General features: G+C 43.4%; 1 protein-coding gene across 1 annotated transcript; it reads left to right on the forward strand.

Annotated features, from left to right (window-relative positions):
- Positions 1–2,826: 2,826 nt before the first annotated feature.
- On the forward strand, positions 2,827–11,097 carry VIM (vimentin). Its single transcript, XM_057383375.1, has 9 exons — positions 2,827–3,459; positions 3,642–3,702; positions 7,666–7,761; positions 7,905–8,066; positions 8,538–8,663; positions 9,366–9,586; positions 9,679–9,722; positions 10,133–10,218; positions 10,735–11,097. Exons 1-9 carry the CDS (start codon positions 2,918–2,920, stop codon positions 10,774–10,776), a joined length of 1,380 nt encoding a protein of 459 aa, XP_057239358.1. The 5' UTR covers positions 2,827–2,917; the 3' UTR covers positions 10,777–11,097.
- The last annotated feature ends 2,825 nt before the right edge of the window (positions 11,098–13,922 follow it).

A 13,922-nucleotide genomic window follows, 5' to 3' on the forward strand; every position in this document is an offset into this window, starting at 1 on the left:
AAAAAAAAAAAAAAACCTCACAAAAAAAGGCAAAAAAGAAAATTTCAGTGTGAACTGAAACTTCCATGAAAAGAATAGCTGTTTATTTTTTCAAAAGTGCTTTTGGCTTACCACTGATCTACCTCTGCAGAGGTAAGTAATATTGCAGGCTGACCAGGCAGCTGCATCACTGTGTCCTGGAATTGCAAGGGAAGGCATAGGCATCGCAGTAAACAGCACAGATGACAACCAGTAGTTTATGAATAATCTCCAGTGTGCTGCTGAGTGATGCTATTAGCTGTCTGTTCTTCATGTCAGACGTGGCCAAGATCCCCATCAGCCAACGCCTCTGAGAGTCCCATAGCATTTTCCATAAAATTAGACTGATTACTGTGATTTCATTTCCATTCAAAGTACACTCTCTGTTATTTTTATGGCTACACTGAGATAAAATCTTTTCTGAAAAGGACAGTGGAGAGCTTTTTGCATTTCACAGGGACATGTTTTATTCCCCTTTGGGGTTTGCAAATGTATGTTAAATTTATTACAGCCTTACAAGAAATGTACAGCTTTTTCCATTTATGTATCCGTGTAAGTGCTAACCAGCAAAAGGCACTTAAAGATTTACTGTACTCCCAGCATCACACAATATCTGAACATTTCACAGTGAGACACGGAAATGAGGAAGGTGGCCAATAGTACATATGGCAGCTGTGACATAAACATAAGGAAATTACCCTTGAAACGAAGTGGGTGGGCCATATTTACTAAAACAAACACCTTGGATTTTAGGGGCAAAGCCTTTTCTGAATGAGGATGATTGTTGCATTTGTGCCATTGAAAGTTTTGTGAAGTGTAAGTTGTGCTTATTTAGGAAATACAGATGGGGYACCAGCACACCTTTAAAAAACTAATAGTCTACTAAAGCTATCAATATTTCTGAGTAAAGCAGCTTTAATCTTGAGGCTGTTGGTTATATGCTGTTTTGCTTTTTGCCTACTCATAGAATGAGTATGTGCTTTTGTGCCAGGGCTCACAAAGGCTTACAGCTCAAACTGGATGGCTTAAATAGAGCTCTGAGAGGGCTGGGCAGCACAACAGCGTCCAGGCTGGGCTTCGGGAASCCTTAGCCTCAGGAATGCTGTGTGACCTCTGCCTCTTATTCAGTGGGTGAATGGAATGAGCTGTAGCACAGGACTTATACTGCAAAAACTCCAGTAGCTCAACCTTGTCAGCTTCTTTGCTTGATTAAGCTTCAGTGAACAAAAGAAATTAAAACCTCAAGGACCTACATTTAGATACAAACTGCATTCCTGCACTTCTGGTTACCAACAGAATGAAAGCAGAGCAAAATGTCTTTCAAAAAACAGAGATTTTTAATAAAATATATAGGTTCACATTCTTCCTTGTAAGGTATATTACCTGAAGTGTGATAGTTAACCACTGTGAATTGGAGTGTGAAGATTACCTTTCTCTCTACCCATTGYTGATGTTTAAGTTTATCCAAACTTCCAGGCAAGATATTTGCTTCTGCAGGACAGCAAGCTGAAAAGAATCAAAAATCAATGGTAGTTTTGGATCCCCWAAGTGCAAAAGTAATACACTACAGCTAATACCTCTACAATGTATCACTCACTTCCCAAAGCAAAGAGGAAAAAGATATCCTTCCTGATGCATCAGTGCAGAATTAGAGAATATGAATTGTGCTGTGGCCACTCAAGTTTTAGATTACCTAAATGGCAGATATTCTGTCATCTTACTTTAGCAACCTCTGCATTCATGCTGAAAACAATCTGCTGCTACTATATAAAAATTTTTCTCTGTTAACTTTTATGCCATTGTTATTGCCCTGTACTACCTACATCATTCTTCTCTACTGCTGGCAGTCCCATTTTGATAGTAGCATTGCTCTTAAAACACTGGGATTTTTGTCTGGCCTTTTCTGTTACACACATATTTGCACATCCTATGTATTTTTGCCAGAGGCCCTCACAATAAAATTCTGACCATGTGCCTACCGAAATTAATAGCAAAAGTCTGTTGGGTACAACAGTGCAGAAACAAACCTTTGTTAAAATCAAAAAATCTACTATCCTACATATATGCCTAAGAATTAAGTCTTAACAAGCAGTTAAGGCTTGTAACTGCTCACTCACCTATAGGGCAAACATATTTAACCTSTAAAGTTTGTGTCTTAAGCATAAAAACTGAGATTGCTATCACAGGAGGCAGCTAAAGAAAACATATACTTTATTTTCCTGGCTGTTTATTTTGAACATTTGGCAGCCCTTTGAAAATAGTTAGCATAATWTTCCCCTGACCTTACTTTCAGAAAGATCAGAAAGRTTCATAGAGAGATACTTGTACGCAMACACCATACCTATAAYGGGGTTTGAATTGGTTATTCGAAGTATTTTGCTAGGCCTGTGACATAACATTAAACTTGCGAACCCCTTCTCGCAGTCACCGCGCTCACTCCGGAGGGGAACAACGAGAGGCAAGGGAGAAACTCAGCGCCCATTTCCGCGACGCCGAGGATGCCGCTGCTGTCACCGCCGCCCTCCCCGGACGCTCCGTGCCGGGGTTCCCCGCGCCCCCCGTGCGGGCCACCGCCCCACCGCCCCGCCTCGCCCAGCCCGCCACGTCCCACAGCCCCGGCGGAAAGCTGCCGCCCCTCGGAGCTCAGCCCCAGCAGAGACTACTGCCACCCACCCTCCGAGCCTTCCCGGCCGAACCGCCCCGCTCGCCGCCTTTGTGTCCGCGGCCGCCGCCCCTTCCCCGAGGGCGAGGCGGGGCGGGGCGGCGATGGCGGGGCGGGCCCCGCGGCCCCATAAGTAGGGGCCCGGGCCGGGGCCACCGCCCTTCTTCGCCCGCCGCGCACCCGAGCTGTCCCGCTCCGCTCCCGGATTACAAAGCCCGCGCCGCCGCCGCCGCCGCTATGAGCATCAGCACGAAAAACTCCTCGTACCGCCGCATGTTCGGCGGGGGCAGCCGCCCCAGCACCGGCACCCGCTACATCACGTCCAGCAGCCGGTACTCGCTGGGCAGCGCCCTGCGGCCCAGCAGCGCCCGCTACGTGTCCGCCTCGCCCGGCGGCATGTACGCCACCAAGACGACGTCGGTGCGGCTGCGGAGCAGCATGCCGCCCATGCGGCTCCACGACTCCGTGGACTTCTCCCTGGCCGACGCCATCAACACGGAGTTCAAGGCGAACCGCACCAACGAAAAGGTTGAGCTGCAGGAGCTAAATGACCGCTTCGCCAACTACATCGACAAGGTGCGCTTCCTGGAGCAGCAAAACAAGATCCTGCTGGCCGAGCTGGAACAGCTCAAGGGCAAGGGCACGTCCCGCCTGGGCGACCTCTACGAGGAGGAGATGAGGGAGCTGCGGCGACAGGTGGACCAGCTCACCAACGATAAGGCACGCGTGGAAGTGGAGCGGGACAATCTCGCGGACGACATCATGCGGCTGCGGGAGAAGTGAGTGTGCCGGGGGGACGCGGGTTCGGGCTGCCGGCGCCTCCCTCTGCCTCCCCCCCGCCCTGTCCCCTGGCGCGGAGGCAGCTCCTGAGCATCCCGAGCGGTACCGGCTCCGTGGGAGGCTGGGCGGGGGGATTTGGGCGACCTCCGCTCCCTCCTCACCCCTATCTTGCTCCTTCCAGGTTGCAAGAGGAGATGCTTCAGAGGGAGGAGGCCGAGAACACCCTGCAGTCCTTCAGACAGGTTAGTGGTGCTGGAGAAGGGAGGGGCTCCAGAAGGTGGTGGCCGTGCCTGGGACAGAGGGTGGGATCGCACGAGTATGCTTTCCTTGCACAAAGAGATTCCCTCAGTTCTCACGCGAGCCCTCCGTGTTTTCTTTAGGGGGATGCTGCGGTCTGACGGGAGGGGAGGGAAACTATTGTCTTGCTTTATCCAAGTCTAGCCCRTTTTACAAAAAACGCCCCAACGTGGAATCACTTTCCGATCCAATAAAAGTGAAAGGGGGCCATCTGCTCGCTTGGCTGAAGGGTATTAATGGTTTCTATGGGATTCACCGTGGAATGCAGATACAGGCATTATGGCAAGTGTGGTGGCAGCAGATTGAAATAATAGATCCCTTTGTGTCAGAGGGGAGCGTGCAGTGGGCTGCATTCTTACTAAATGTGTAATGGTGCGGGCATATTTCTAGCGAAATGTGTCTATTATGGTCCAGGTTTTATACAAAACAGAACTSCGTTTTGATGAATCATTGGTCATTGCATTACTGGACAACTGTTTCAAATTTAAGGTTTTTCGTGTGGGTGTTGTCTGCTGACCAGAAGTAGACAATACGTTCCTTGGGGTGAGGTCACAGTCTCAAGCCTGCGTCCTCTGGSTGTCCATTAAGAACATGGAATTTAATTCTCTGTAAAACAAAGATGTTAACCTAGGAAACAAATTATGTTAGAGTTTAGTCTTTGTAGGATGCTGTGATGTTATCYGGATAAAGTAAAACCTATGTGACAACCAGAAACAACTGTGCAAACAGTGCTCAAAAATTCTTGCGCTCAAGTTTTCACTTGTGCAAAAGCAGCTTTCAACTTAGATTAAGCCTTGTTTGGACTAGAAGATGTTTAGGAATGTGCCTTCTCAAAACAAGGTCTCTTCCCTAAAACTGCTGGTATAAAGGCAGCATTGCTAGCATTCTTGTGGAATGGAAGTGACTGCCCTTATCTCCAGGCAGCTGGGTACAGGCTGACCCAGAGCTCTTCATAGGAATTAATGGAAATCATTATTCAGAAAATTGCCACTTGATTGCCAGTGTTTCCCTGGGAAAGGCTTTTGACTGCAGTATATTTATAGTCCTTGAAGGAGAGCAGGTGTGTGCGTGAGATAATGYGGGGAAACTGAAACACCTACTCCCATTCAGAGCCTGGGAATTCAGTCTCCACTGGCGTTCTGGGGGCAGAAGTTTGAAACAACAGTTTGGAGATACTGCTTTAAGTGTCTGGGGTTTATTTGAGTTTCATGACAATTTAATGTAGTGTGAAGTTCTATGAAGAAGCACTAACTTGAGTTTTAGAGAACTTMATACTACTCTGATTCATTGCTGAGTTCGGTTGAAGTATCAATTGACTAAAGGTTGGCTTTTACAAGATCTTTCATATTTGATTCACTYTAGGCATGTCTGTATTTCAAACCAATTGAACCTTATGAAGGCTCTAGGCTTTAAAGTGAACACAGCTTTATGCATATCCCACATGCATTATGCAGSTCTTCCCTGTACTTTGGAAAGGGGTCATTCAGGAGCTCAGCCTCTAGCAGATGTGTACGTGCAGGACAGTCAGAATTGGATCCATTTAACCTCCTAAGCTGTAGTTTGTRCATCAGAAATGCAAATCATTTTCTATGGAAACTCTACACTAAATCCACTCGAGACATAACTGGTGTGTTTGATTTGAACATCAGTCATACCTCATTTTTTCGTACTGGAAAGGGTGGGGTTAACATGCAGGTTTTGACACCTAAATCTGTTTCAGTATAAGTTTTGTTCCTCTGAAAGGGAAATTAAATTTACAGAATACTGAAGCTGAAATATCCTGTTGAGCGTTCCATTAAAAAAAATGCACAGCTTTTTATTAAATCATTATACTTTTTCACTGGAAAGTTGTATAGTTGTAAAGATTTGGAACTTCAGCAGGGACTTTGCTGTTCTGATGTATCATCAAAGCTACTTTTTACTTGATGGATCAGTTGTATACTTCAGTATTTTAAAATAAAGAACAAATATTTGAACTTAAGCTTTTATTTCTGAAAGSTGCCTTTTTCCAGAGGCCATTTAGCTCATATGTACTGAATTTTAATTTATTTCTTCAGGGCAAAGATGTGGTTTTACTCATGTGCTGAGGGGTGTATTGCATAAAATAAACGTGAAGGGTCAGTGAGTACTTTTAGGAGCAGGGCAAGCATCACAGTTAGTGAGAAAGTTATTTACTGCCGGTTTTCCAGCTAGTCTGGYAGCAAGGAATAGGTCCTGAACTGCAACAAGACTAACAGATCAGGTCCTGGCTAATGTGAGGTTTGCCTGAAGTAAACATGGATGCTCAGCCCTGTAAACTGTGTGGCTTGCACTGAAGAATCCCCTTGGATAAAATCAGTGCATACTCCAGTTGCATGTATCTATGACTTGTACTTGTTTGTTCAGGCTACAAGTAGCTTATTTCATTTATGTGGTTCTCCATACATCTAGGTAGTACTGAAATACTGAATCTTAATGATAGGGAATATATAAATAATAGCATGTGGTAAAGTACATACTACACATTGTGTCTTCATTTTAAGTTGCTTTCAATTTACAGCAAGGTCCTAAAATCCTTTAGCTATTCAGCTGTTACCAAAAAAAAAAAAAAAAAATTAATAGGCTTCACAGGGTGAAGATTTCTGCAAAATCCTCTAGAAAATCTTTGGATGTCKGGCTAATTGTGTAAACATGTTGGGTTATAGCCATATAATTTTCTGCCAGAATGATCTTGTTTTTTGGGGGGAGGAGAACAAATTAATTAGGAAATTCTTTCCCTGAGCTGAAAAATAGAGCTGATATGGACTGTGGGTATAAAACTGGAATTGATAAAGAAGTTCTGGAATGACGCATGAAAGGGGTTTTGCTGGAGAAAGTAAATGGAATTTTTCTGGAGCAAGGACCTTACCCCAGAGTAKGAGTGATCCAAGGAAAAGCTTTCTAGGAGTCTAAAGAAAACACTCCTTATTTCAAAGGTGCCATAATAAAGAGAGCTGCTGATTAGGAATGCTTATGCTTTGGGCAATCCAAAATAGCTTTAGAGTAAGCTGTGAGAACCTGATATGTTAATACCCTGTGAGCACAAGCATGTGGCTGTGTATGTAACCGGCAAGAAAGGAACAACCTCCCACTTCTCCTTCTAAATGCACTACACGTTCCAAATATAAAAARTTCCCAATCAATGTTAAGTTTTAAGTTATGTTTTTGAACTAATTCAAGCTGCTTCCGTGTAACATTCATGACGTGTCTTCTGTTATGCTCTAAATGAATTTTTGCTGTTGATTAAGACTATCTCCGTCCAGCAAAAGGTGGAGTCTTTGCCAGCAACTGTGAGGGTGTAGGCAATGATGAGTAGCTCAATTTGTGTTTATGGTTATACTTTTTTTTTCTCAAGGAAGTAAATGCTGCAATTCCTATAGGTACCTTCCAAGCTTTACAAGTATACTGTAAAACCTTAGTCTGTGGACCTAAGGGGCTCTGTTGTTGGTCACCAAGGGGTCCATAAGTTAAGYATAGGCATGAAGGCACATCTGTTGMACTTTTAAGCCCCACTGAAAAGAATGGAAGTTTTGAAATTGCAGGACTGGCTCTTTTTTCAGTGTAGTCAAGCTAGAAGCACTGACTGCTGACTCAAATACTTGCAGGATTTACACCCACCATGATCTGTGTGCTCTTGATCATGCTTAGCAGCGTGTCAGCAAAGATGATATAATCAACATATGCGGTATAGTTTGCAAATTCCCAATAAAGATGCATATAATTGTTTAAGACTAGAGTAGKAGATGGCAAAAAGGTTTTCTACAGATTTTGATTTCCTACTGTCTTGTCAAAAAGCTCAGATGTAGCATAAGTCTATATGGTGCTGAACTTGCTGTAAGAGACTTCTCTACATCAGTTTTGTAAGATCATGAATCATTCTCTCTGGTCAGGATGTGGACAATGCCTCTCTGGCACGTCTTGATCTTGAGCGCAAAGTTGAGTCTCTGCAAGAGGAGATTGTCTTCTTGAAGAAGCTTCATGATGAGGTAAGCTGGAAAATGAGGTCTGTGTTTAGATGCAGAYTGTCTAGCAAGGAAGCTCCTTGCTGGCTTTGTCCCAGAGTCCTCATCTGGGTATGTCCTTTTGTGTGCTTTTGTGCAATAATAATGACTGTCTGCTTCTCCCTAAGGAAATCCGAGAATTGCAGGCCCAACTCCAGGAACAGCACATCCAAATTGATATGGATGTTTCTAAGCCTGATCTTACTGCTGCCCTGCGTGATGTTCGCCAACAGTATGAAAGCGTTGCTGCTAAGAATCTTCAGGAAGCTGAAGAGTGGTACAAGTCCAAAGTAAGTAAAATGCACCATGTACTGCAACTAAGTCTATTTAACAGCTTTGCTGTAGCACTTGCTGTTCCCTCTGTCTCTCTATATAGAGTTGAACATAGCCATGACAAAAAGTCTTTTTTTAAGTCCTAGTCTGGGAAGGGTATAACTCAAAACATTTTGTGCAATAACTACAGCATCGAAGTAATGTTTCATACTGGGAGTCTTTCCTGTGCTTGTACCTGAAAGCAGTTGTTGGATGATGTACTGGAGAAATGAGTGAAAAAATGGTGAAAAATGGGAAWTGTACAGGGCAGGGAATGAATTCTAATATAACAATTAGAAATAGAGAGGCATGTTAAGAGTAATGCTAATATTTAAACATTTCAGGTGCTAACCCTTGTAGTACCTTCAGTTGCCCACAATTGCTGTGCCACAGAAAGTGTTTTGCAATTTCTGTTGAAGTGTTATGCTAACCACAGTGGGGTTTTCCAGTTTGCAGATCTCTCTGAAGCTGCTAACAGGAACAATGACGCCCTGCGCCAGGCCAAGCAGGAAGCCAATGAGTACCGCAGACAGATCCAGTCTCTCACCTGCGAAGTAGATGCTCTTAAGGGAAGCGTAAGTAGAAGACAGAAGTTTTTCTTCATTGCAGCTTTAAGCACTGCACTGCAGTTCAGTTATGTGAATGCAGGTAATCTGCCATGCAATTCAGCAGCATATTAGTACTTTTTGAAAAGGATGCTGTGGGCTCAATTTGTGTGTGTGCACACAGTGCAGTGGCTAGATTGATAAACTGAAATAGTCTTACTTTAGCTCTAAAGAATGAGTTCATTCTCTTGCTATAATACTCACTGTTTATTTAGCCCTTTCTGAAAGTGTTTATGCCTTGTCTGTCGGRTACAGCTAAAGTTATAAAAAAACTCCAAAGGAGCAATGAAAGATGCAAATTTTGCTGTTGCTAGAACCTRACTGCCTTAAAGACTGGCTTGAAGTGGTGTAACAGTGTTTAGCACATCTGCAAATCCCCTCTACTAAGGACTGCCTGCATGCTGACTTGAACTGCATGTGTTGGGCTTACTGCAAAGGATGGCTTTGCTGCTGGTAGAGCAAGTATGTGGCCCACCTCAGGTCATGTAGCAGAATAATCCTCCTTGGCTTTGCAAAGGGAAGATAAGGAGATGACAAATTTGGGACATGTCCGGGCATTTTCAGAAAGGATACTAATGTAACACARCTTTTCTTATTTAAAATGTTAAGGGTCTTGAGGGAAGGAAATAGTCACTGAACTGCACAGTGTTTGATTTCACTATTCTCTTCCAGAATGAGTCCCTGGAGCGCCAGATGCGTGAAATGGAGGAGAATTTTGCTGTTGAAGCTGCTAACTACCAAGACACTATTGGCCGTCTGCAGGATGAGATTCAGAACATGAAGGAAGAAATGGCTCGCCAYCTCCGCGAGTACCAGGACCTGCTGAATGTAAAGATGGCTCTTGATATTGAGATTGCCACCTACAGAAAACTGCTGGAGGGTGAAGAGAGCAGGTAATCACATGCAGATACTTCTCTAAAACCAGTAATTACTAGAAGATACTTTATACCCAGGTCTAATTTTATCCATTTATTTTTTCCTTCAGGATTAACATGCCTATTCCAACCTTTGCTTCTTTGAACCTGAGAGGTAAGTTGTTTCTGCTGTTTCAGTTAAGACAGTTGCTCTGTCCATTAGCACGACAGTTCTGGATAGTTTCTTTTATGCTGGTTTTTGAACTTACATAATTGCAGTTGGTTGTGAATGCAGTTCTTGCATCTAAATACAGTATTTGCAGTTACTTAACCTTGGATGGTAGGAGCTCTTTTGTTCCTGGACACATAATTTTWAAAATAGGTACATATTTAGTTTGGATGCCTGCTGAAAGTACTTTGAGGGGCACAGAAAGAAAATGTAGAAGACCTGGCTTATTCAGAGCCAGAGACTTCTTTGTATACTAAATTGGGATTCTGAAAGTAGACACAAAAATCTGCTACGCCTCATTTCTTTGAGGAGGCACTTCATCTAGACTATTGGTAATAATACATCTTCTTCTGCAGAAACCAACATTGAGTCTCAGCCAATGGTTGACACTCACTCAAAGAGAACACTTCTAATTAAGACCGTCGAAACTAGAGATGGACAGGTTGGTGGTAACTTTAATTTTATTTCTATCACAGCTGGCTACCTTAAATTCTTAAGCTTGTCTACTGCTTACTGCAGCTTGTATGTGGTAGTAAGTATTGGGTAGAACAGCAACTGGCACTCCAAGCTGTATGATTGAACATACAGCTATAGCAAACAGGATTCTTGGGAAAAAAAAAAACATTAAAATTCATTGGGTAGTAAAACCTTAAGTTGCTGACTGTTACTTTGAACTGAGTGTTTAAGTTCAGCTGAGTTAGAAAGCTCTCAAAAGATTTCCTTAGGAAAACATGTAGCAGTAAACAGGTGCTTTGCTTGCTCAGGRTAAGATGCTGTTGTTGGTCTAAGTAAATAAAACTTAAATGGTGTCTGCATGCTATTTACAAACTAGAATTCTCATAAGTGAGAGCRGATACTCACTCGTTCACATTTTGCAAGTGGATGTTCCACTTCTAGCTCTTAAAAAAAGCTCAACAATCTTCCTACTATAACTTAAAGCTTTTCTGTTTTTCATTAGGTTATTAATGAAACTTCCCAGCATCACGATGACTTGGAGTAAAGCTGAAGTGAAGATGCATACTTACTAAAGGAGAAATTCTTACCAGCAAGATTGAAAAAGTCCATGTCTTAAAGGAAGAAACAGCTTTCAAGTGCCTTTCTGCAGTTTTTCCATGAGCGCAAGATGATTATGCTAGGAAATAGGTCTTAGATCTTGCAAACTGACTCTCCCTGAAGGATTAGAGTTTACAATGGAGTCTAGTTTACAMATAGCAATATCTTGTGCTGCAATACTGTTTTTAAGTATCTGAATTCAATAAAACTGCTTTTTCCAGCACAGTATGAGCAACCTGTCGCTACTTCAATAAATCTTTGGAAAATGGCTCTTGATGTGTTCTAATTTGTTAACTTCATGACTTTCTGGAAAGCCATAACAACATAATGCTGGAATTATTATACGGTTGACATCTCTAGTACTGGCTGTGTGGAATGCTGTTTTTTTCAGTTTAACTAGATAAAATGTCTTACTCATTTACTGCTTAGGTTTTGGAACCAATTAAAATGGATTATAACTGGCAGATGCATAATGTATTATGATATTTCTTATCACTTGAATAAAATGATACTTCAAGCTAATAAAAATTAATGTTGCTTCCATATACTAGTTAACCCAGTTACTAAATGTAGGAATGTCTGAAGCTTTAAAACTTGGCTTTGTAAAACATAGTTATGTAGCAGAGAAATAGTTCATGTGAGCCCTTATCTCAGACAGCACCTTGCAATGTTAACAGCTGACTTGGTGCATTAACTTAAGTTTCCAGGAAAGACTGGTTCCCAAAGAGTTGCTGGTATTACAGAAGCTGTACGAAGGTTCGGGCTTGAGTGGGGGTTAGGACAGACKAACTTGCCTTTTTGCTGACAATTCCAGTGTTGAAACTTCTTTTGAAAAGAGAGGGCTACTGTGTTTGGTGTTATTTGCTGAGCATCAGTGTAAGTGCAGCACAGTGGGAACAAGGAAGCTCCTCTCTGCCTTGCCATAGTCTAGGAGGCAGAAGTGATGGGTCATGTCCTCTGTGAACACTTAAGTTTTCTCAGAGCAAYGTGCCTCTCAAATTTAAACACAATCAAGACCCACACCACAGCCCCATGGAAATAAGTAGCTGTGTGCTGTGTCACTTCTGTAAAGCCTGCTTCTTGTAAGCTTTTACTGAGGTGTAAACTTTCTGGAATGAGTAAATGCAAACTGGAATTGTTTAGTAAATATGAATAGCATTCAGGGTAAGGGTAGCACTTCCATGTTGTACAGACACTCTCACTAGCACTTGGGAACTGATCTGCCAGAGAAACTTACTGTTATCTCCATCTGCTAGGGGTGAAAACAATTTAGTCCTTTTCCATCCTTATTCTTCCTTTTGTTCAAGGGTGTGACTGGATGTAGAGCAGGTGCTGGAGARGGTGTGGGGGCAGTAGGAGTCTGCTTTTCTCATCCCAGTTGCTGGCAGCACYTGGTTAGGAGTCCTGCAGTCAGGATGCTGAAGAGGGAGCTGGAGTGAAACACTCTGCAGCTCCGACACACAGGTATCCTGCAATATGAAGGTAGGGCCTTGGCATGAGGGAAGTTTACATCTTTGAACCAGCCAGGGAGAAGTGCTGATGCTGTTTTTCACAGCAGAAAAGCACCCGAATTTTCAAACAAGGCTGTTCTTACCCTACTTTTCTCTAGCAAGTGTTCAACGAAGCCTCTCATTTCCACTTCATGGCAGGCCAGGGACAAGTTTGCTCTTTGCTGTTACACCAAACCTGGGCTACTGATACATTTAAATCCACTAGGCTGGGATAGGCCCCTGTCCCGCTTGGTGCTTTATGTGTTTACCCAAAAGAAAAATCCTGCAGCTGGTCCAGCATTTGTCCTGGTGACTCCTTGATGCAAAAGGACCAGAAGTGACTCYGAGGAGAGTGCCCAGACCCAAGCTCAGCCATGGCTTTTGCCTCAGCAAAGCTGAACAGATTCAGCCTGGTCCACCATATGGTGGATAGGATAGTCTCAATAGAAATTGAAAGTGAACCCAAAACTTTTTCGTGCTGCAGAGATTACAGACACCAGGTTTTCTACTGCCTTTCAACTTCCAGAACGATGATTTAAAAAAAAAAAAAGCACAAACGAGCTTGCATGGAAAGTCTTTTCTGTGTTAATGACAGCTCTGGGCATGTATAATATCTCATTCTGAGCACTTCATAGGCAGGGGTGTCAACAGCCCTTCAGTACAAGCATGGAAACAGGGGCTGATGTCCTGTCTTTTGCAGACTACTGAAATCTTTCTCTGGATCTAAGTATTGGAAAAGTCGAGCTAATGCTAAATGTAATTTCTTGCAGCTAAAGCAATGTTAAAGSCCTGGTTGGTGGTATGTGGCAGGATGTGGGCAGGGAGAGCCAGCTCCACTAGGGGAAGACGGGGTCCCTCGATGGCTCTGGGCAGAGACCCACAGCACAGTGTGCTTTTTGAAGTGCACATTGACCTCTGGAGGCTGGGATAGTCTTTCAGATGCTGCTCCCCCTCTGCTGCCAGCTACCTGGCTCAATGCTTGCTGTTGCCTTTGATTGCTTCACTCAGCAGATAAAAGAAGTGCCTGTATGAAGCACTGACTGCAGCAAAGGAGTTATTCCTGGCTCCTCAGTGTTTGGGGTTACTCAGAGCACAGAGAAGCCTGTGGCAGAGCTCTCAGTTCTGGGAATAAATAGAAAAATAAATAAAAATAAATAAACCTAGTTACCAAGGGGATAGGAGGATTGCAGGAAACCTCCAAAACCTGCGCGAGTGCGAGAGCATCCTCATGGTGGAAAGGAGAGCAGACAGTGGCTGTGTAAACTTCTCAGTGTTTGAKCTAGGGGCACCAGCCTTATGCTCGTATATAATTACTGAAAGCTGCCCAGTGCTGAGCCAGCAGCTGACCTCAGAACTGCGTTTCACATTCTAATAACTGCAGGCAGCAGCTGCACCGAGTGGRGCAGCCCTCACTGATGGCCTGGTGCTTGTCTTGCTCTCCAATGAGCCCCATGAAGCTGCTCCTGTGAGCTTACACAGTGAGTGCCTCCAAATCTGTGAGCTGTTGCCCCAGTAAACAATCCTCCAGATAACTGAGAATCCTCATATTTAGTTTATTTTGCCTCATCTAGCCAGAAACTTGTTGTCCTTTTTTTTTTTTTTT

The sequence above is a fragment of the Malurus melanocephalus genome, unplaced genomic scaffold (genome assembly GCF_030028575.1).
Source record: "Malurus melanocephalus ecotype Western Australia unplaced genomic scaffold, MMel_1.1 scaffold_14, whole genome shotgun sequence".
Lineage (NCBI taxonomy): Eukaryota > Metazoa > Chordata > Aves > Passeriformes > Maluridae > Malurus > Malurus melanocephalus.